Genomic DNA, 23,337 nt, shown 5'->3' on the forward strand with positions numbered 1-23,337 from the left:
AAGGGAGCTGTCGACAACCCAGGTATGCCTCATCCTGGGTTGTCGACAGCTCCCTTTGATGTCGGCAGGGGAGTGTCCAGACTATCGCGCTGAGCCGACAAACAGCTGATCAGCTGTTTGTCGGCTCAACGCGTCAGCCATGTAAATTTAAATGAAGCGGCGATTATTTAAATCGCCGCTTCATTTTACTCTGTCGGGTAGCCTAATCTACATGCCTCTGTCGCCAGAGGCATGTAGTCTAGACGTACCCCAAGACTAAACATTTTTTTCCACGTCAGCATATCAGTCAAAAACAGGGATGCAGAATTTTATTACATCTTAAAAATGCCTAAGAACACTAGACAGGCACATGCATGAATATTCATTTTCTATAAGGTCAATCTCTGCATAGCCAAGGGAATTGTAGTCCAATTTTTAAAAAATGTTTGTAAACCTAATAAAAATGTCATATAGGAAACAGAATTCTGACTCCACTGGTAATTTATTATTACAGATTGGCTGCATTTAGACCAGCAAGTTTTTGCGCAAAAGCAGCCACTTTTGCGGAAAAACTTGCCAGCTGTCTACACTGGCTGCTTGAATTTCCGCAAGAACACTGACGATCCGATGTAAGATTGTCAGTGTTCTTCCGCAAATACTATGATGCTCCCATTGGGGAAAAAGCCCTCTTGCGCAAATGTATTTGCGCAAGAGGGCCAGTGTAAACAGCTCAGGACTGTTTTGTGCAAAAAAGCCCCAATGGCGAAAATGGCGATCGGGGCTTTCTTGCGCAAAACTGCATCTAGATTGGCATGGATGCTTTTCCGCAAAAAGTGCTTTTGCACAAAAGCGTCCGTGTCAACCTAGACGCTCTTTTCCGCAAATGCTTTTAACGGAAAAACTCTTCCGTTAAAAGCATTTGCTGAAAATCACGCCCGTCTCGACATATAAATATTATAGACATAATGGCTAACTCTTAAATAGAAATTGTTAATATTGGGAAATTGTAAAATAAGAAGTTAATTCCCACTAATTTCCCCACACCCAGCCTACAGCATTGTCATAACTGAACATGCATGCAGCATTTCAATATCTTCCTTGAAATTGTAAAATGCTATATTTCCATTTCAGATTCACTAGCAGATTTCTATAGCCACTAGTGATTATAGACCAGTGTACACTGGATCAGTGATTCTTATGAAAGCAGAGAGTTAACATTCTCATTGTTCTCTGACACATATAGGTACACAATCCTGTGTAACGCTTTGGGCATAACTGTAATTTCACATTGGTTTTAAAACAGGTGTAATTCCACTGATTTCAATGCAGTCATTCTAGATTCACACACTTACAACATGTCTTCACTACCTGCTGGAACAACAGACAGTGACTGAACCAGAGGGGAACACACTGCCTTTGACACTGGTACTCCACCAGAACGAGATGTGTAGGTGGAATCAACTGGAGAGCATTAGCTTTTAACTTACCTCCCAGTAAAAATACAGTGGTAAGTAGATCTAAGTACATTGACTTCAACTACGTTATTCATGCAGCCAAAGTTGCTTAACTGATATTGATTGCCCATAGAAGTGGATAGGAGGCCTTATAAATTAGAGGAGAAGCAGGACCTTTGAATGTGGGTGAGAGTAGAATACAAAGTGGACTAGGGAGAGAAATATAGCACAGAATTCAGGTGCTCTAGGCAAGCAGAAAAGCAAGTGGAATCTGTTGTTTTAAGTAGGAAAAGCTAAAACAGTGCTATAAAACTGAGCAGATATCCCCTCAACATCACTGGCAAGCACTTTGGGACAATCAAAGAGGAAATACACTAGAAATCTACCCAGTTATCACACTGAGGTCACTGCATGCCAGAACAAGTCTTTGGGAGTTTCCTCAGCGCTCTGTGCATGCTCATACAGTGCAGGCATGATTGATAAAGCTTATAGGCTTCCCCCCCCCCCCCCACAAGAATGTCTCAGCATTTTGATGAAAAAGAGTTCCAACTAACAGGAGAGAGGTTGAACAGCAGAGGATGGAACACTTCATAGGAGGGTACTGTGGGCTTGATCTGTATCATGTTAGGGTACGTCTACACTAGCCCCCTAGATCGAGCTAGGGAAGCTAATGAGGGCGACCAGAATTGCAAATCAAGCCCAGGATTTAAATATCCCGCTCTTGATTCGCGTGTTCCCAGCTAGTCGACATTTTAGAAATTGACTAGCCCGAAGTAACTGCCCCCTTCTACGGTGAAACGGGCTTCTGATTTAAAGCCCTAAATCCAATTAGGTGGTATTCCTTCTGCAATGAGGTTTACCACCTAATTTGAATTAGGGGCTTTAAATCGGAATCCCGTTTCACTGCCGTGTGTACACACGGGTAGTTACTTCGGGCTAGTCAATTTCTAAAATGGCAACCGGCCAGGAACATGCAAATCAAGAGCGGGATATTTAAATCCCGGGCTTGATTTGCAATTCCGGTTGCCCTCATTAGCCTCCCTAGATCGATCTAGGGGGCTAGTGTAGATCTACCCTTAGTGTTATGGTGAAAAAAAATTATTCATAACATAAAACAAAACAGAGAAGCCCCGAGAAAATAGATTATGTTAAACAAACCTACACTGGGCAGAGTGGAGTGGCCTAGCCCCATAGATTTTTTTTCCATATTGAATTTCTATTACTGTGTAAGACTGCACTTTCCAACTCCACATATCTGCTCCCTGGAGGCTTGTTCTGATCTGAAGAAGTGAGTCTGACCTATGAAAGCTCATCATCTAATAAACCATCTGTGATGGCGAGTTGGAGGTTCCCTTGGCTCCTGCACCCCTGTAGTGGCATGAACAGACTCTGCCAGCCAGTGGAATTGAGGGAGTTTATTGCTTCTCCAAGATACAGCACAGTATAGATGTAATCTGGTTACAGGAGCCAGGGCTAGGAGGCTCCAGGCTCCTCTTGAGATGGGGGGTGACTGGGCCTCTACAATCCTAGCCCCCTCCTAAGACTGTGCTCCCCATGCTTTCCGGACAGCAACTGCCTCTCTTCCCTGGCCCTGCCCCCCACCCAGGTGCTGGTCTCCCGCCTTCCTTCCTTTGTCTCTCTCCCTGGGAGGCTGAGCCTAGATGTCTGGGTTAATACACATTCAGGAGAGTCAGTGAGAATCTCACGTCACAGCTCAGGGGGACCCCGGGTTACAGAGCAGACAGCACCCCCACTACACCACACCATCTTGTTAGTCTTTAAAGTGCTACATGACTGCTTTTTTTGTTTTGCAGGATACAAGTAACTCATGCTAGCAAAACAATGACAGAATACTAATATTTTGTGTTTAAAGAGTGCCTTACTCTGACACGGCATTCAAGGTGCTTTATGAAAATATGCATGTAATATAAACACAACATAACTGAGAGATGCTTTATGCATGAAAATACATGTAATGTATCATTGGAAAGGTGCCAGACGTGTCTGTATTTCATATTTGGGTCACTCCCATCACTGACACTTCAGGGACTACAATGGAAAAGCCAGACAAGGCTTGACGGTCCATCAGCTAGCACAATGGACTGTGAAAAGGCTTGCTCTTCCTGTGAATGTTCTATAATGCTACTGACTCACTGAAGCCTTGATCACCTAATACTAACCTGTATCTTGGCCTGCTGAATAGTTTCACAGGGATCTGAGGGGTGTCAAATGAAGGGTTCTTGTCTTGTGGAAATTCCATATAAGCCGGGGAAGGAAAACAATGGTTGTCTTCAGCTTGCCTTTCCTTTGCCTCCCCACCCCAAAGCAATACTTGTAAACACCTGGAAACAAAAGAATTGTAGTGGGGAACAAGGAGAGAAGAACTTCTGGATCCAGAGTAAAGAATTAACTGATCTGTGAAGGACCCTACCAGAAACTATTTACTATTTACCAGGTTGAGAAATCATTATTTATAACCAGTTTTTAGTGAATCTAGCTTAGATTGTGTGCTTTGTATTATTTTCTTAGTAACCTGCTTTCTTCTGTTTGCTACCACTTGCCTACTTAAAATATACCTTTTCATAGATATTAAACATATTTCTGGTTGATAATACACCCTGTTTATATTCTAATAGGGGAAAGGGTGGGAGGCGGCTCTGCATACTTTACTTCACAATGAGGAAGGAGACAAAATTCATATATCATTAAATGGTCCATTTCAGGATCCTGACCAAAGGAAGAAAGGAGAGCAGTAAAATACACACCCTGGACTTCAGAAAAGCAGACTTTGACTCCCTCAGAGAACTGATGGGCAGGATCCCCTGGGATACTAACATGAAGAGGGAAGGAGTCCAGGAGAGCTGGCAGTATTTTAAAGAAGCCTTATTGAAGGCACAGGAACAAACCATCTTGCCAAGGTTTTACAAGAAAGGTTTCTACAGACATGTTAGCAATAAGAGGGTGGTCCGGGAAGGTGTGGCACCTTTACTAGATGAAGGAGGTGACCTAGTGACAGATGATGTAGGAAAAGATGAAGTACTCAATGCTTTTTTTGCTCTGTCTTCACAGACAAGGTCAGCTACAAGGGGACCCCTTCCAGCATCCGGTACTCCTCCTTCTATGAGGACCAAGGGAAACCAATGGAAGCGTGTGCTCCTGTCAGCCTCCGACTGTGTGGACGTGACCACAACTCAGCTGGAGTTGCATACCCTAAGCCGATCTGCTAGGTCTAGTATAGACCAGGCCTTAGAGATACCACCCGAACATTTCTAAGCAGATAGTAAAATCTCTGCAAAACCCAAAATACAGCCTCATAGAAATATAACTTGTGAGTCACCAGCCTGCAAGCTACATCATTTTCTGCAGCTGTCTGAGGAGTCATAGTGTGCTCCTGTGAAATGAAGTGCACATGCTTCCATCTGCCCCAATGCTTTGCCAGTGCCCCGTACTCCTGATCTACAGTCACCCCATTATCTCAGCAGTTGGGGAAGAAGAGAGACTTTTCCCCACGAAGTAGGCAGGAAGGCATTAAATGGGAAGACGATAGAAGACAGACCTCTCCCAAGCAGCCTGGTAAAGGCTGTGAAGTTCATAGGGAAGTGACTCCTCCTTTGAAGAGATGAATTCTGGAATGTGTGCATGTGAGTAGGAGCAAACAGTAGTGGGGAGCAGTGCCACAGAAGAAAAACAAATAACTGTTTCATGTTGCAAAAATAATGGTTGTTAAGTTACAGATTCTAAAGCCAGACTGGACAACTGTGATCACGTAGGGGCATGGAATAGGTGCCATATGATGAGAGATTAATAAGACTGGGGCTTTTCATCTTAGAAAAGAAGAGACTAAAGGGGGTTATGAAAGAGGTCTGCAAAATCATGACTGGTGTGGAGAAAATAAATAAGGAAAAGTTATTTACTTGTCCCAATAATACAAGAACTTGGGGGTCACCAAATGAAATTAATACGTAACAGCTTTAAAACAAAGAAAAGGAAGTATTTTTGTATATAACACAGTCAACCTGTGGAACTCTCAGCCAGAAGACTTTAACAGGGTTAAAAAAAACCCTAGATACATTCATTAATGGCTATTAGCCAAGATAGGCAGGGATCGTGTCCCTAACCTCTGTTTGTCAGAAGCTGGCAATGGGTAACAGAGGGTGGGGTGGGATCACATGATGACTGTCTATTCTGTTCATTCCCTCTGGGGGCACCTAGTACTGGCCACTGTTGGCAGACAGGATACTGGGCTAGATGGACCTTTAGTCTGACCCAGTATGTCTGTTCTTATGTTCTAAATCCTTTTCAACTAAACCAATCATCTTAAAAATTGCCAGTGATGGAGAATCCACCACAAACTTTGGTGAAATGTTCCAGTGATTAATTGCTCTCACTGGTAAAACATATACCTTATTGCCAGTCTGAATTTGTCTAGATTAAACTTGCAGCCTGCTCGAAAGATTATTTTCCTTTCCTCGGGATATTCCAGGAGGGCCTTAGAATATCTGTCCAGACCATGCTAGACTTGTCTAGAGTCATATCTATTGCCGAATCTAACACCAATTCAGGTGTATGTTCCAACTGATGGAGCTTCCATCGCTTCCTTTGGAGAGATTCCTCTAAAGCCTGATAGATACCTCATTGTAAGAAATATATCTTGATATCCAGACTTAATTGGCTCCCTTTTCTTGTTTACTTATTATTATCTGTTTATACCCCCATAGGTCCTCCTACACAATTCTTTTTGCTTTTCAGCTTATATAACTATTAAATAACCTGTACCTATTACTTATGCACCCTAATAGCCATTATGTTTCCTATAATAATACAGGTCAAACCTCCCTTGTCCGGCACTATTGGGACCTGAGTGGTCCAGAACTACGGAGTTTGCTGGACAAGGGGAGGTCAGGTTCTGCTCCTGGCTGGGACCGCACTCCATGATGCCTGCCCCACTGCTTGCAGCCCCAGCCAGAGCTGCATTCCCCTACCGCACCAGTACTGAACAGGAGCCAGTGTCCTTATCTCCAGCCCCAACTGAGGCTGCATCCTCCATGGCATCGCCCTGGGCTGCATGCCCAACTGCTGGCCCCGCTGACTCCAGCCCTGGCTGGGGCTCTCTGGTTCAGCAATATTCCTGGTCCTGCTGGACCATGGATGTTGCCGGACCAGAGAGTCCCGGATTTTAGAGGTTCAACCTGTATATGTCTTTAAAGTGCTGCATGGTCCTGTCTTTTGTTTCAGCAAGACCAGACTAACACGGCTACATCTCTATTACTAAGAACAAGATAACGTATCAAAACCTGCCTGCTAAAAGAATATCCGGAATTATCCAACTTCTTCTAAGCAAGTGCCGCCAAATCCTTGAGCTCCTCCAGTACAGACTTTCTAGACTCCACTACCTGAGAGAGTTGCACACTTGGCCCAAAGGACCTCTCAGCCATATACTGAGGCTCCCGCAGAAACTAAAGACCATTGCAAATCTTGCCAGCTGCCATTGTGAGTGAAAGACAAGTTTCTTTGACCTCCCTTCTCTACCATAAATATTATCAATGTGTGTATATGTGGGCGGATATGTGTTTATACAATTAAAATTAAATCCCAAAACAAGACACTTCACTGCACATACTTCCCCCCAGGGAGAGGATGAGAAAAAACACATGACAATGTTAGTTGTGTTTCATAATGTGCTACCAGAAGGCACTCAGATGCTGTGATGATGAGTGCGGTATAAGGAGCTATATGAAATAAAACAATGACAGCTGAAGATTTGCCGGCATCTGCTGCTTTAGTATAAAGGAGGTTAATGAATCAGAGCCAAAACATATTTGACTGGCTCCATAGGGGACTCATTCATGATAACAGAGGCCATAACTGTTCACCCAGTTCAACAAGCAACAAATGTTCAGATTTCAGATGTTCAGAGCAAATTGGGGGATCTGCAAAGGTCAGCTCCCATCAACATACTTAGCATGGCTCCTAGTGAGTGGTTCAGGGAAAGAAGACATCTCCCAATCAAGATACCCCCAGTATGATTCTTACTGACTCAGCTCAGAGTGGAGATGTTTCCCAGCTGAGACAAGCCCCAACATGGTTCCTAATTACTTGGTTCAAAAGGGAGGTTCCTTTTCAATCCCAGCCTGTAGCCCCAGCCAGTCTGCTTGTTTGAGATTATTGGGTGGTGGGAGAGGGCTCTACTAAAAGTCATCTACACTACAAGGTTTTTGCAAAAAAACCAGCCTTTTTTGCACAAAAACCGGTGGAGCGTCCACACCTCAAGTATGTTTTTGTGCAAGAAAATCGACAGAACAGAGGGCTTCCCCATGAGGAATAACTCCTTTTTGCGCAAAAAGGCAGGTATGGACACTCTGGAGGGGTTTTTGCACAAGAAACCCCTATTGGAAAAAGCACAGGTGCTCTAATGGCCATTCTGTTAATGGCCATCAGAGCTTTCTTGTGCAAGAGTGTCCATGCAGTGTGGATGCTATGCTCTTGTAGTAAAAACTAAGCGTGCTTCTTCCCCTCCATTGCTTAAGCTAGAAACAGCACGTATCATTTAGCTGATTGCGCATGTCTTAGAAGCTGCTAAACTTTCTGCCAGGGAACTGAGTAAACTTGCAGTGACCAATCACGTTGCGACACGCTGACCATAAAGAATGTGAAATCTATAAAAGTTTCAGCTCAGGCGATGCTCAAGGTCGACCCTGCTTTGAGCACTGAGCTCCTTGGCCGTCCTTGTTTGCAAACAATAAAATAGAGTTGCACCCAGCCTGAAAGTGTGAGGCAAATTGAACTAGCCTCCAGGGGACAAAACTAGCAATTTATGCAACAAATTTGGCGAGCCAGCCAGGAGATACCCCTTGGACTACTCCGGAGTCGGATGACAAGACCGTCGTAGGTGATCGTGAAGTGTTTGAGTCCGTCACGACACCGAAAGCGTGAGTGGGGACATCCGGAAAGTTAAAGGAATCTCCACCAAATGAGTCAACCAGGCTGTGAGGTCCGAAGAGATGGCGCCAGGGTGTTGGCGGAGTAAGTATACATATTCCCTGTGTCTTTTGTGGTTGTTAGTCCTGGGACTCTTGCGTTCAGCACATAGGTCTGAACATTGTACTCAGCATTTGGGGCTGAGAAGTTGACACAAAGGGTTCGGGTCACTCCCGGGTAGAAACTCCACAACCCCATTGGGATGCATGCTGCGCAATTTCAGTAAATTTAAGAGTGATATCAGGATTAAGATAACAAAAGATGATTTAATTAAGTTCTGTCAGCTAGAGTGGCCAACCTTTGGGATAGGCTGGCCAGATACAGGGTCTTTTAATGTAAATCTAGCTGCCTCTGTGCATGGTGTTGTTACTCGAGATGGGCACTGGGATCAGTTCCCATATATTGATTGTTAGTTGAATCACACGCAGAGGTGACCTGCGTGGCTGCTGAAGTGCAGTATAGGAGCTTGTAAGGTTGTGATAGCAAAAACTAAGGCCACGGGAGGCAAGAGTGCATGCCCCAAGGTTTTAAATGATTCTGGTAGTGAAGTTGATCTGACTCAAGGCAGGCGTAGAAAAACTCCCGTGGTGGAGCAACATGAGGAGGGGAAGGAAGAAGGCGAAGCAAGCTACCTGTATGTAAACCCCTCCTCACAAAGATTGGAAATAATATGCTGAACCATGCCTTTGTTGTTTCATCTGCATGCCCAGTTGCCCTTCTGGGGCGAGATATGCTAACTAAGCTGCAGGCTGAAATTTTCTTCCATGGTGATCAGATTGTAGTGCAGCTGCCGGTGAAACAAGGCTCTTCCCCCTTTAGCACCCCAGTTTTGGGGGTGCTCAAAGCAGATGGCACCTCGTATAGATTAGTGCAGGACCTGAGGGATGTAAATAAGAAGGTTCTTGTGGATCACCCTGTGGTCCCAAATCCACACACCATTTTAACACAAGTTCCGGCAGATGCAAAGGTGTTCTCAGTGTTGGATTTAAAAGATGCTTTCTTCTCTATCCCTTTGCATAAAGACAGTTGGAAACTATTTGCCTTTGAGTGGGAGGACCCAGATACCCATGACAAAACTCAGTTGTTGTGGACTGTGTTGCCCCAGGGTTTTGTATCAGCTCCCCATATCTTTGGGATCACATTGCAGAAAGACTTGGAAAACTAGAAAAGGGTAACGGAGTCCCTGTTGAATGCCCTAGGGAAAAAGGGATGTATAGTTTCACAAGAAAAGGCCCAAATATGCCAGCCAAAGGTCACCTTTTTAGGCTATGAGATTGAAAAGGGAGTGCGGGCTTTGAGCAAGGATCGAATCCAAGCAACTTCAGGAAATTCTCAAGCCTTTCTTAGCAAATAGATAACGACAGCCTCTCCGGCTGGAATTGCAGGCAACCCAAGAATGTTTCACAACACATGAGTGGGGGCCGTCCAGAGAAAAAAACATAAACATTTAAAACCTTTCCCTCACACGCCGTTATAATTGGCTTGAGGGCATAGGAGAAGGTAACTTAAAAGCCACCCTAATGTCAACCAGTAGAAATTGAATTTGAAGATGTAATCTCTAGAAGCTAAATATGCCCTAACAAGGAGACACATTCTGCAACATAAATCTCCTTACAGAGCATGAGCAAGTGATCCACCCCAGAATCAGCAGCATAGATCAACTGCTGCAGCATGGATGTTATGAAAACCCTATACTGAGAAGTTTTAAATTAGTAATTGCTGACTGCAATAATACACATTCGGATTTACATACTGAAAAGAATTAGGAGGTGTGGGGGCTAATTAGAAAGCCCACTCTCCTTACCAAATTAATACTGGATAAACTTGTGTCATTGGAAAAGTCATTTAGAAGGAATAAGGAAAGTAAGATAGACACTGGAAAGTTACTAGGAATGAGAAACGTTTTCTTTGGAAGAACGAAGCAAGTGATTTGAAGGTATGCGAAGGTGAGAGGTAACTCTGTGGGAAAGTGGAAAGGATTAAGCGATTGTTGTAATATGTGAAGGGAAACCTGCTTTAAAAATGACTCCGTGTTTCTTGCAGCCTCTTTCGATAATCCAGGCAAAGAAACAACAATCACATTTAACTATTTGGCTACAGACACTTTGTTAAATCTGCAAAAGGAAAATAAGGAATTCGTTTGACACTTAACTGGTTAACTGTATAAAAGAATGAAATCTATATATTCAATCCTTAAGGTTAAATTTATTCTTTAAGAAAAATCATTGTTTTAAGAATCCAAGCCCTGAAACTTCACTGTGTCTCTGTTCAAGGCTGAGTTGATAACACTTTTGGCTTGCTTTCAGATCCAAGGTTGTGTGTGTCTGCAAACTGCCTGTCTGTTGTGGAAGGGAGGGGGGCACTGTCCCCCATAAGTAAGCCTGTAACATTGCATGTGATTCTTTTCAGGAAAAGAAAACCGTTTTGCTTGCTGGAATAGTAACTAGCAAACACCTTGTTCTAAGAAAGTTTTTGTAGCAGTAAATCATTTGAAGCTTCACATTTAAAAAAAAGTCTGGTCTGCAGTACAAGAGGGAAACTGAGGCATGCCACTGTTGGGGAGGGCTAGCAACTCTGAGGTAATTCAAGGGAGTGGAAGGTCACGAGTACCGATGAAGCGCCCTTGTTCTCAGAAAATTGCAGCTCACTCGCACATGGAAGTGGTAATGAACTAGCTATAACCGGTTCCCCCAACAGATCTTAGGCAGTATTTTAAGTTATAATGGGCCACCCCGACGGGGGTAGAAATGTTTTCTTGTCTTTCAGATCATCAGAAAGCGCTGGTGCCAGCTGAAGAAAAACAACAAACACATGGTTCTGTGTCATGACATAATAAGTTTGTGTTCTGTCCAAGTTTGTCCTGTGTGTCTTAATTGTAATACGTATTGCGAATATTGTTGTGTGTAGAAAATTGTTTTTTTAATGAAGGATAATTTGAGTAAAGCAGAAGCATGAATTTAAACAAAATTAATAATTGGGCCCAATCAATTAGCAACTCTAAATTCAGTAAAAAGATAATAGTTTGGTAAGTGTTTAAGCTAGGAAAATGTTAATGTCTCCACAGGTGAACAAAAAAAAGAACTGGAAGGAAGCAAGGAGTGCATCACGTGAACAGAAGAATGGGATATGCATTGCTAACTTGCCCTCATTTAGATATCATCAACCAGGACTTTAAGGACAAAATAGAGCCTCCCAATTGTGCATCATGCCCTGAACAGACCCCTGTCCCAGAACCAGGACAACTGTCACTGGATCCTTACCTTGATGATGTTCCACACTGGTATAGACCATCTGTGTGCTAGACTGGCTAATCAAATTGGCAAATGCCTGATTAGGCAATGACAAGGCTTAGCAGATACCATCGCAGATTGGTTTGAGCCTGGAAACTCTGTCAGCAACACTTATGTCATAGCACAGAAATTGTATGAGAATCCAGGCTGGTAGATGCAGTAATATCCAGTGCCCGTAAAGACCTAGACACCAGCCAAGCTAATCAAGTGATCCTAAATAGTTTGAAAGATCTGTCCAGCTCTGTGTCCACTTCACTAGACATAACCAGATATTTGGACCAGTGACTCATTGGATTGTTAATTAATGGAACTAAATTAAAGAAATTAGAAGGCCAGTTTTTAAAAATAGGATAAGCCTTAGCCACTACCACTCAGCCCTTATGGTGATGAGTCCCCATCTCTCCCGTGCCTACCCATGGGAGTGGGGAAGTAGAAAATCCATGAGGACCCAAAGGCCCACCTGTACAGGGGCTTATAGATAAAATAAAGGGCATTGCTTATTCTGAAGGTGTGGGAGCCTCCCTATACCCAAGGATTGTTGCACCCACTTTGATAAGGAAATTTTATGTACCTGCCCATTTAACATCATGACGAATCTGCCTAGGTTTGATGTGGTTGTCTCAGAGAAACAAAAACATCAAGCTGGTCCAAATGAACGGTACCTATTGGTGTTTGACTACCCAGACAGATCACTCCATCCTGCCCCTCTACATATCCGTCTGTGTGCATAACAGCCCCTCACCAGGAGGCCTGACCATTGATGGAATGTAGCTCTATCGCACTTCAGCACTGGAGGTAACCTCACATGAGATCCTGAGTGGCATGGCAGAAGTAAGTACCAAGAGGAGGGCTTACTGGCCCTGCAGGCAAAGATCGAGGAGTTGGTGGCCAATGCCCAAAGATATATTGGGGCTGGCTGTCTGAGGTACACACAGATAGGGAAGAACTGACTGTTGGCCAATGCTTCTCACTGCAAAAAGATCCCTCCTTCTCGAAATGATCCTACCCCGACTGCTAAGCCTCTCTCTCCTTCTGGTCCTACTTTCCCACCTGTTGGACACCAGAAGAACCAAAATACTAGCACATCACCCTGTAATAACCTCTCCCCTGCATGATGCTGAACCATGACTGTTTCAAGGAAAAGAGGAAAAGTCTGCTCCTCTGACACCGCCAAAGCCCAAAGATTTCTAACTACAAAAGAACTAAAATTGAAAATTAGTAAAAAAGGAACATGAACACGAACCTTATTGTGCTATGTTGGTACACATTCCTGTTTAGTTATGATAATGTTATGCTTATTGCCTTGCCTAGCACCATGTCTTATAGCTCTTGTACAGCGGACTGTACAGTCACTTGTAAAACGTGAAATGTTTGTACATTACCAGAGACTAGCAATGGCTGAAACAGATTAAGTATAATTTGAAGAAAGCATCTTGAGGAAGGAATTGTAGTGAAAACTAAGAGTGCTTCTTCCCCTCCATTGCTTAAGCTAGAAACAGCACGTATCATTTAGCTGATTGCGCATGTCTTAGAAGCTGCTAAACTTTCTGCCAGGGAACTGAGTAAACTTGCAGTGACCAATCACGTTGCGACACACTGACCAGAAAGAATGTGAAATCTATAAGGGTATGTCTACACTACCCCGCTAGTTCGAACTAGCGGGGTAATGTATGCATACCGCACTTGCTAATGAAGCCCGGGATTTGAATTTCCCGGGCTTCATTAGCATAAGCGGGGAGCCGCCATTTTTAAATCCCCGCTGCTTCGAACCCCGTGTAGCGCGGCTACACGGGGCTCGAACTAGGTAGTTCGGACTAGGGTCCTATTCCGAACTACCGTTACTCCTCGTGAAACGAGGTGTACCGGTAGTTCGGAATAGGCACCCTAGTCCGAACTACCTAGTTCGAGCCCCGTGTAGCCGCGCTACACGGGGTTCGAAGCAGCGGGGATTTAAAAATGGCGGCTCCCCGCTTATGCTAATGAAGCCCGGGAAATTCAAATCCCGGGCTTCATTAGCAAGTGCGGTATGCATACATTACCCTCCTAGTTCGAACTAGGAGGGTAGTGTAGACATACCCTAAAAGTTTCAGCTCAGGCGATGCTTAAGGTCGACCCTGCTTTGAGCACTGAGCTCCTTGGCCGTCCTTGTTAGCAAACAATAAAATAGAGTTGGACCCAGCCAAAATGTCATACATCCATTGGGAACATCTGGGCATCAGCTGGAAACCAGAATAGCATATCTTGAAAGTCTAATATAGGAGATTCCAGAAAGGCCCTGCTGACCTTCTCTTGTTTAGTGCCCTGTAAGGAGAATGAATCCTGATGAGAAGAGAAACTTGAGAATGCTTCCAGAAACTCTTCTGCACTATAATGGTGTCAATTACAAGTAATCTTAGAAGAGGGAAACACCTTTCCAGGAAAGAGAGGAAATGAGGCAATAATGACCTGACAGCAATGGCATCACTATCCAAGTTAAAGGTTGTTGACAAGTTCTGTGGCAAATGGGAAGACACAGAGGGGCCATTGACTGGTGGTATCTGAAATAGCACCCTTGCTTTCAAAAGTAAGCAAGAGAATAATTTAGATTGCAGGGGAATAGGTGACATCCATAAGCCTGAATTTCTCTCACCATCTCCACAAAGAGGGGAATCACTCAATAGCTGCAAGCCACTGACAAACCCCATCTAATCGCTCACAGCTAGGACTATCATTTGAATCTCTCACAGCTTTAGTAGTCTGAGTAAAATGGAGCTTGGATCTGAACCCAAACCCATCCAATCAGGCTTTGCAAAGCACAAATGTAGCCCCACACCCCACCACCTTTTTCAGCAGAGTTGTTTCTCTTCATACTCTGCATTCTACACAGGATGTTCAGACTAGCCCTGGCCACATTCAGCTAGCCCACAATCAAATGAACACTTTTGGCAACTTTCAAACACTCATGAGGGTATGTCTACACTACAAAGTTAATTCCAACTAATAGCCGTTAGTTCAAATTAACTTTAATAGGGGCTACACATGCAAACCGCTATTTTGAATTTAATTCGAACTAGCGGAGCTCTTAATTCGAACTAGGTAAACCTCATTCTACGAGGAGTAATGCCTAGTTCGAATTAAGGGCTGTGTAGCCACTTAATTTGAACTAGCTGGAGGCTAGCCCTTCCCAGTTCCCCCTGGTGGCCACTCTGGGCCAAACCAGGAAAACTCCTCTCCTCTCCCCCTGCCCCGGGGGACCTTAAAGGGGTAGACTGTGGCCAGACAGCACTTGCCAGAGCCAGCCTTGCCAGCAGTCTGTGCCCCTGACTCAGTGGCCCCAGGATGAGCCAGGCAGCCGTCCCCCACCCAGTCTCCCAGCACCCAGGAGCCTGCGCCCTCCTGCGGAGATCGTGGACCTCATTGAGGTTTGGGGGCAGGCCCCCCCAACGCCCATGATCTCCACACTAGGAGGAGGAATGCGGCCGTCTACGGACGCATAGCGGCCACCATAGCCCGAAAGGGACACAGGCGAACCCAGGAGCAGGTGAACCTGGAAGTCAAGGAGCTGCGGCAGGCGTACGCCAGGGCCACCAGGGGCGACGCCACAGCAGGGGCTGCCACCTGCCCCTACTTCCCCGCCCTCGACCAACTCCGGGGGGGGGGGGGGTGGTCCGCTCCAGCCCAGGAGGCAGCGAGCCAGGACCGGAGGACTCTGACCCAGGAGCACCGGAGGGGCCACCGACAGCTGTTCCGGCACCGGAGTTGGCAGGCTCGTCCAGGGACGCTATACCGGGTAAGTGCCAGCACTGTCCCCTGCCTGGGAGGGAGGCGGGGAGGGAGACCAGGGACCGCGCACATGGGCCATGCCTCCCACGGATCATGCAGCCACCCATGCACGTGCAAGCACGTGCCATGCCACCCTTGGGCAGGTGGCTCCAGCTGCATGACATCCAGGGGCCGTGGCCCAATAGGCACACGCGTGTGTGAAGAGACCTGACATGCTCCTGACCCCGGGGTGGTACCCAGCAGGACGCCCTCCCTTCACACACGCCCTCTACACAGAGGTAGGGGACATCTCCCCCCCTCCCTGGCCACACTATACATGGGACAGGGGTATGGGTGTAGTCTTGGGGCAGCTCCCAGTCCTGGGGAGAGCCAGCACAGTGGCTCTGACGGTGCAGGGCACAATCACCCTCACGTTGCAGGGGGTGGCTGGGCATCATCCGCTGCGTCCCCAGGGAGAACTGACCACTTCTCTTTTTTCTCTACAGCTGCACCAGCTGCTCGTGCAGGGCGCACCACCCCGCCCAGGACATGCTCCCACACCCACGGCCTGCTCCGGACCACCACCACACGGCAGGAGTACTGGGACCAGCATCTGGGGGCCCTGCGAGCCCTTCACTGCACCATCGAGGCCTGGATGCAGGAAGACCTGCAGCTCCAGCGGGAGCAGCTGGCTGAAGACCGAGCCAGAAACACTAACCTGCAGGCCCTGCTGCAGAGCATGGTGCCCTGTGCTGGTCCTGCGCCTGCTGCCCCTCCCCCCAACTACTGTCCCTCCTCCCACACCTGCCCTTCCTCCCACTGCTTCCTCCTCAACCTCCACACTCTCCTCCTCAATGTCCACACCCCCCACCTCAACCTCCGCACCCTCCACCCCATCCACCCGGGGATGCCGAGGCCCCCTCCCTCGCTGTGCTGGGAGGCGGTTGGCCCGGCAAGACTCCCACCCCTGATCCCTGAGTTTCCCCTCCCCCTTCTTCCCCTTCCAGCTCCCTCCTCCCAGTTTTCCCTCTCCCCTTTCCCGTCTCCCCAAAGTTTCATTCCCCCTTCCCAGTTGTATAGGGAATAATCCTGCACTGACCTGGAAAATGGGAAACAAAGCAAGACATGTATTGCTCTATCTGCATTTCCAATGAACTCCTCATTATGGCATGTAGGTGTCAGTTAATCCCTCCAGTAAGAATTAGAGCATGCATTAGACTTACAAGCCTAGATTAACTCCTTCAGTTAAGGGTAGGTGGGAAGCTCTCTTTTGTCTCCACTCTTCCACTTGCTGTGGCTCCCCTGCAGCACATCTCCAATCTGGAATCTACTGGAGTGTGGAAATCGTGGAGTTAAAGTCCTAAGGTGCAGCATGAATCAGATTCTCCCCTGACCACCCCTGACCACCAGGAATTTCCTAAACTAATGGAATCAGCCTGTTGGGGAAAATGAAGCCCAGCACTTTCTGCCATTTCATTATAAACTCATGGGCGTCTCTCCAGTGTGTGTCTTCACAGGGCAAAGTAGAGTTGGAATGAGCCTTAAGGCCCATTGGACTAGCCCAAAAGAGCCACCTGATTCATGGCTTTGCTCTCTCTTCCTCTCCTTTGTTGCATGTGTATTTATTGCGTTAATGCTTGTGGCAAGGAAATGGCTCTTTCTATAAGTGCCCGGAGGGGGGGGGGGGGGGGGAGAAGGGGAGATGTCTTTTCTTTTATTTTTTTCCCCTCCTCTCTTTCTGGTAGATTATAGCTGCTCAAACTTTTCACATAAATTTTCACAAGGCATTTCTTTGTTGAAAAAAAAAAAAGGCTTTTTTTGATTAAAATAAAATGTGTCACCATTCCTAAAAGTTCATTTTTGTAATATTTTCCATAGTATTTTTTACCAAAATGTTCACAGACCTTTTAACTAACTACTTATGGGGTTGTTTGTTTTTTCCCCAAAATTAGGGTTTTGGAAAATAAAATATTTTGAGAATGATTTTCATACAAGTTTTTTGAAAACGGAAACCAAGTCCAATTTGAACCCTGAAAATGGAAACAACTTGAAAATTTCTTATAAAATACTTTTCTAATTTTGACCAGTTCCATGATTGATAAAGCCTGAAAGGATTTGAGATTTTTTTTTGTCATTGTTTTTAAAATAAAAGTGCATTTTAATATATTTAATTCAATCTCTAATACATAGGAAGGAGAAATAAGTTCATTGATAAATAGCAGCAGCCCCTACTTGAATGACCATGCTGTTGAAAATTCCTGTGCTAGTTTTCTGACCTCTCAGTTGTGGAAACAGCAGTCCTAACAGAACTCCTAAACCTTAAGCTTCAGAGGGGTAGCCGAGTTTGTTGTTTTTTAAGTTTATCCTGTACAGACTAATAGTCTGGTAGCACTTTAAAGAGAAACAAAAACATGTAGATGGTATCATCTGAAGAAGTGGGCTGTGCCCATGAAAGCTCATGATCCCATCTACATGTTTTGTTAGTGTTTAAAGTGCTACCAGACTATTTGTTGTTTAAGTTTATCCTAAATCTTACTCATTCTTATGTGCACCACTCACTCAGGATCTACTGAGTACCTGAGGATTATTCCAACCATTGTCTAGACTATTTTATCATTTTAGTTAAGGAAGTGGAATTTACTGTATCTTAAAATAATTAACTTAAAAAACAACAAACAGCCCGGTAGCACTTTAAACACTAACAAAACATATGGGCTGTGTCTAGACTGGCCAGTTTTTCCGGAAAATCGGCCGCTTTTCCAGAAAAACTTGCCAGCTGTCTACACTGGCCGCTTGAATTTCTGCAAAAGCACTGACTTCCTACTGTAAGAAATCAGTACTTTCTGCGGAAATACTATGCTGCTCCCGTTCAGGCAAAAGTCCTTTTGCACAAAACTTTTGCACTAAAGAGCTAGTGTAGACAGCTCAGATTTGTTTTGCGCAAAAAAGCCCCGATCGCGAAAATGGCGATCGGGGCTTTTTTGCAGAAAAGCGCGTCTAGATTGGCACGGACGCTTTTCTGCAAAAAGTGCTTTTGCGGAAAAGCATCCGTGCCAATATAGACACTCTGTTCTGAAAATGCTTTTAACAGAAAGTTCTTCCGTTAAAAGCATTTCCGGAAAAATCATACCATCTATGGCTATGTCTAGACTGGCATCACAAGCTTTCGTTCAGATGACCAGAGTGTTGGATGTCCAGGACCAAAATAAATAGGAGAGAAGGGAAGGGGAGAAGGAAAAAAATGGGATGGTGTGTGTGTTGGGGGGGGGGAGGAAGAGAGTTTATCCTGTACAGACTAACTCCGCTACCCCCTGAAGCTTAAAATAATGAGTTTATGTTGGTCAGTGTCCTAAGCCTCTTGATAAAGGACACTTTAAAATTATAGCGGTGACAACAAGCATAAACACAAGAAGATAACTGTATGGGCAGCATCACAAGTACCCTCACCGGAAGGAGGGCATTTTATAAATATGATTATTATTAGAATCCAGTAATCCCTTTCCTGTCACAGCCACTCTCTCAAAGTTCCTGGGTCCACATTCCAGATTTAGTCAAGAAAAACAATGTTTTAAATGCCATAACAAATTTGCATCCTCTTCCAACATTCACAGTGGTGGAAGAGCAAGAACTTGGGCTACCTGGGGCAGACGCCCAGACCACTATCTTTAGAGCTGTGTGTGGTTGGACAGACATTGTCAATGAGATACCAATGAGCATTTCAGGCTGTCCAGCAAGAGGCAGTTTCTACTACTCAATGTATTATTATCGTATGCAATCTGGTTTCTTAAAATTTAATAAAATTTATAGAAAAACCAGACCCACACTGGAAGAGTGGTGAACCCTAATATCCATCCATCAGGAGTTAAATCCCCACAAAGCAGCTAGATTGGGTGTTTGCTGTCTGTGAACACCTCAAATCTGTAAAACCCTAGTTTGGATATTTTGCAAGAGAGTAGGGCTTTTTCTTCACAACAGTCTTTGTGCTTCTTGTTCCTACTAGGCTGAAGTTACCATGAAACCAACCTCCCCCGAGTCTGCATTGTCCCTCTGTTTCCTTATACCTATGCAATGAGAGCTTTAGTACATGGGACTGCTTCATACAGGAGGAAAGAGATTTAATGTGCCTGCAGTATGATTTTCCCCTCCCAAACCCAGCTTCTCTGAGTCAGCCACACATGCAAATTAGCTTCCTTTGAGTCCCAGTCAGTGGAAGCAGAACAGATAATACAGCCCAGGATCTTCCAGCCAGTGGCTACCAGGGAATCAGAAAGCACAGCCATTCCACTGGGAAGTTTGAAGGTGGGCTTTGAAGCCTTTTCAATAGGATGGGGAACCTCACTCAGCCCACATCCCTGACAAGCAAATGAGATATTTTCCCCAAAGTCACTTCTGGCAAGAAAACCCCAGTGATCTTGCCCTCTGGCTGCCAGTTTAGCATCTCAAGTCTCAATCCCAAATTGGAAACACAGAAACTGCTGCAGAGATGGAATAAAAATTCGACTATCTACCAAAACTTATCCACCACTCCACATAAGGGTTCAGGGTTCAAGTTTATAGGTGAAGTTTATCTGAAGGACAGCACTGAGTTAGTTTGAGCTAAGTCAAAAATATTCAGAATTTACTTTTTAACCCTGGCAAAATCTGCAAAGACTAATGTTCCAAGCAAAGACTTGGACATGACTTGGACAGGGGGAATTGTTCCTCAAATGTGGAACTCAGTTCACCTTCCCCTGGACTGAAATTCAGTTCAACAGCTTGGGATAGTAGAGGCACACACATTCTGCTGCAGTGGTTGTGATGGCCACAGAGTGGCAGCAGGGTTCTGAATGATGTGAGAAAGGGCTGAAGAAACTGTTTCTGATTGGAGGGTTTTCTGCTCTGAAAAGCTTGCTCAGCTCATGAGTACAAAGAGGATTATTCTGACTGCCAGTTTGTGCGCTGCTCACCTGGGGAATGGATCTGAATATAAAGCTTTAATGATGACCAAGCAGGAAAGATCTGAGTTTGACCCTGAGGGCCGAACCCAGGTTAGGTTTGCAAGAGCTGCCACCTAGAAAACACTATCTTTTTACCTGTAAGTGCTCCAAATTTGACCTGGAATCACTGAGAAATAAATTGAACTTCATAATGTCATTTTTACAGTCAATTTGCAACATAAGGGCCATAGTCTTTTCTCACCTATGGTGGCATAAATCAGGAGTAACTTCACTGGAGTTACTTCAGAATCACTCTGGTGTAACTAAAAACAGATCTGGACTCTGTATTTGCCCTTTGGATTAGACTGCTGTGTGACAAGCGATATTTCTTAGAAAAAGTGTCCATAGAAGGGATAAAAGAGGCACATCACACATATCCCATCCAGGAGTCTTTCATCATTTTTTTCAGGGAGGCTATTCCACAGTCTAATAGACTTCACATAAGGGAAACGTTTCCCAATTATGCAGCCTGGATTTCCCTTTGCTCAGTCTGATCTTGCTTAGCTGCTTTCCCCTTCTTTATGCTATTTATACACATCAGATCCTTGCAAATGCCTATCACTCCCTCGAGAGCCAAGGTTTAGCCAAACAATACAGTCAGCTTTCCAATCTCTCTTTACAAGTCAGTCCCTTCATCCCATTAATCATTTTCATTGCCCTTCTAACAATAGTCTCCTATTTGTCATCATCTTTCTATCAAAAACAGTAATAACAGCCTCCCCCCCTCAAGCCAAGAGTGAGGGATGCCAAGCAGACAGCACTTCAAAGGACAGGTAGTTTCCCCCAAGCATGTCTGTGGTTTTGGTGACACACACCTACTGTTTAAATTTGATCTGTGGTTTATTTACACAGCTCACAGGGAGGAAGTTTGAAGCACTCTGGGCTAAGCTGGTTACATGAACAGATGGCCAATAGCTCAGAAGCAATTCCACTGCTGCAGCTCTGGCAGACCTAGAACATGGCACCTCTGTAAGAAAATTCATAGACTGCTTTTCATCCTGACAGAAACCACGGCCCTTGTTCACAGAGAGATTCATTGCCTACTGCAGAAATGCAGCCAGCTTTGTGTATGTAAAGCATAGCACATTCCACCTCAAAGAAAAGCCAAAGGCAGGATGGGGCAGAAGATTTTTGTCTTGCTCTCGAGAGTTGCATGGTCAAGAGAAATGACGCAGCAGGACACAAGGCAAGGCACATACACTGATCATGATATTCAGAGGCTGCTCCCTTCTCCAACAGCTGCACTGGATCATAATAGAAAGAGGTCAAGCATGGTCAGCAGAAGCAAAATCTTTACAAACTCCCTTGCAGGCTTGTTAGTGAAGATAGAGGAGAGAAAGCGGGAAGTGAAAAGTGTGTGATGGAGTCCAGCCCATTCTCTTCATGGAAGTCAATTGGTGGGGTTGTGTGTTCAGCATCCTTGAAAGTGAGATCACTGGTTTAAGTGCCTAAACATGTCCTTAAGAGCATAACAGTAGGCAGCCATGTTTGAAAATCTTGGCCAGAACCCTCTGGGACTGAGCAGAGAATTATTCTATCCCAGGGGTTCCCAAACTTTTTTACACGGGGACCAGTAAATCCATTCACAAACTTTTGGAAGACCAGTAATGTTCATTTGCATATTCATTAATCAAATGATGAATATTCAAATAAGTTGTTTCTGGTCCTCCCAAATCTCCCAGTGCCAGTTTTAGCAAAGCTTTTGATATAGTCACCTACAATATTCTTGCCAGCAAGTTAAGGAATATGGGTTGGATAAATGGGCTGTAAGACAGACAGAAAGCTGGTTAGACCAGGGTTTCCCAAACTTTTTACTGTAATTGGAACCCTTTTTTTCAGTTCTGCTTTTTGCAGCCCAAAAATATAAACACATGAAAAACAAACTGAGAAAATACCAGACATATAACATGTCTGGTATTTTCTCAGTAGGTCAGTTGTATTATTACTAGATGTATCAGCTTGTAGTTTCAAACTGTCTGGCTGGTAAATGTGCTCAGGCTGCATGAATGTGTCTACCAGCCAAACAGTTCACAACTACTGGAGGAGTGACAGTAGAATTCCTGTGCCAGACTAACTCGTGCTTTGTGAGGGGGAGGGGGCAACGGGGTCGAGTCAGTTCCACTCCCCGCAGGCCAACTCATTACTCTCCCCTGCTCCCCTTGCTGCGCCTCTGGCCAGCCCCACTTCCCCCAACCCCCTCCCGGGCAGCTGGCTCTCCCCTGCTTCTCCTCCCAATCTCCCTTGGCCAGCCCCGCTGCCTGCGTCCAGCCCTCCTTCCAGCGGCCGCTTCTCCCACCTTGCCCACATCTTTCCCGGCCAGCTCCCTGCCCCCAACCTCACACCCCCCCAGCAGCCCTGCTTCCACCAGCCCCCCAGTCTCCCCAGCCTGCCCCAATTCCCCAATCCAGTGGTCAGCTCTCCCCTCCCCACCCCAGAATCCCCTGGCACCTGCACCTTCCCTTAGCCCTGCACCCTCCTGGTGCCTCCTTTCCCCCTCTTTCTCCCTAATACCCCCCTCACCAGTCTCTGCCCCATTCCCCTCCTGCCCCTCTGAGCCCTCACACACGATTTGCTCCATCCTGACCTTCCTCATGCCCCCTCTTCTTTCAAGCCTCCTCCCAGCGCCTCCCCTCCCAGCATCCCCCTGTCCCCCCACTGACACCGCCCCCCCTGCCCTACACTTGGCCCCCTGCCATTTGTCTCTCTCTCGTGCACCCCTGTCCCTTGGTGCCCCCCCACCGCCGCACGTGCCGGTTCCCACCTTCTCCTTCCACGTGCCTCCCGCGGGCTTCAAAACCCCGGCCCGTGACGTGACGTCACGCCCCGCCCGGGCGTCCTCCCCGCCCACGTGCCACGCCGCGCATGGGCGGTAGGCGGCGAGGGGGAGACGCGCGCGGCAGAGGGGGCGGGGCCGAGGGG

At 45.7% G+C, this 23,337-nt stretch overlaps 1 protein-coding gene across 6 annotated transcripts in view; it reads right to left on the reverse strand.

Annotated features, from left to right (window-relative positions):
- Window positions 1-23,337, reverse strand: part of LOC102448373 (transient receptor potential cation channel subfamily V member 6-like) — a 98,520-nt gene that overhangs the window by 48,467 nt on the left and 26,716 nt on the right. For 2 of the 6 annotated variants that reach the window (XM_075903108.2, XM_075903126.2), the window contains exon 1: window positions 23,180-23,300. The exons of 3 other annotated variants lie outside the window; for them this stretch is intronic. Coding sequence is in view for 1 of the 3 variants with exons in the window: in XM_089771796.1 (XP_089627922.1) it covers window positions 3,614-3,693 (80 nt within the window). In the remaining 2 variants the exon portion in view is untranslated. Of the gene's footprint in view, window positions 1-3,613; window positions 3,778-23,179; window positions 23,301-23,337 lie in introns of those variants that run through there. One more of the 6 variants, XM_089771796.1, reaches the window with a different exon arrangement.

This window comes from Pelodiscus sinensis, chromosome 1 (genome assembly GCF_052426305.1).
Source record: "Pelodiscus sinensis isolate ZL-2025 chromosome 1, ASM5242630v1, whole genome shotgun sequence".
NCBI classification, from domain to species: Eukaryota; Metazoa; Chordata; order Testudines; family Trionychidae; genus Pelodiscus; species Pelodiscus sinensis.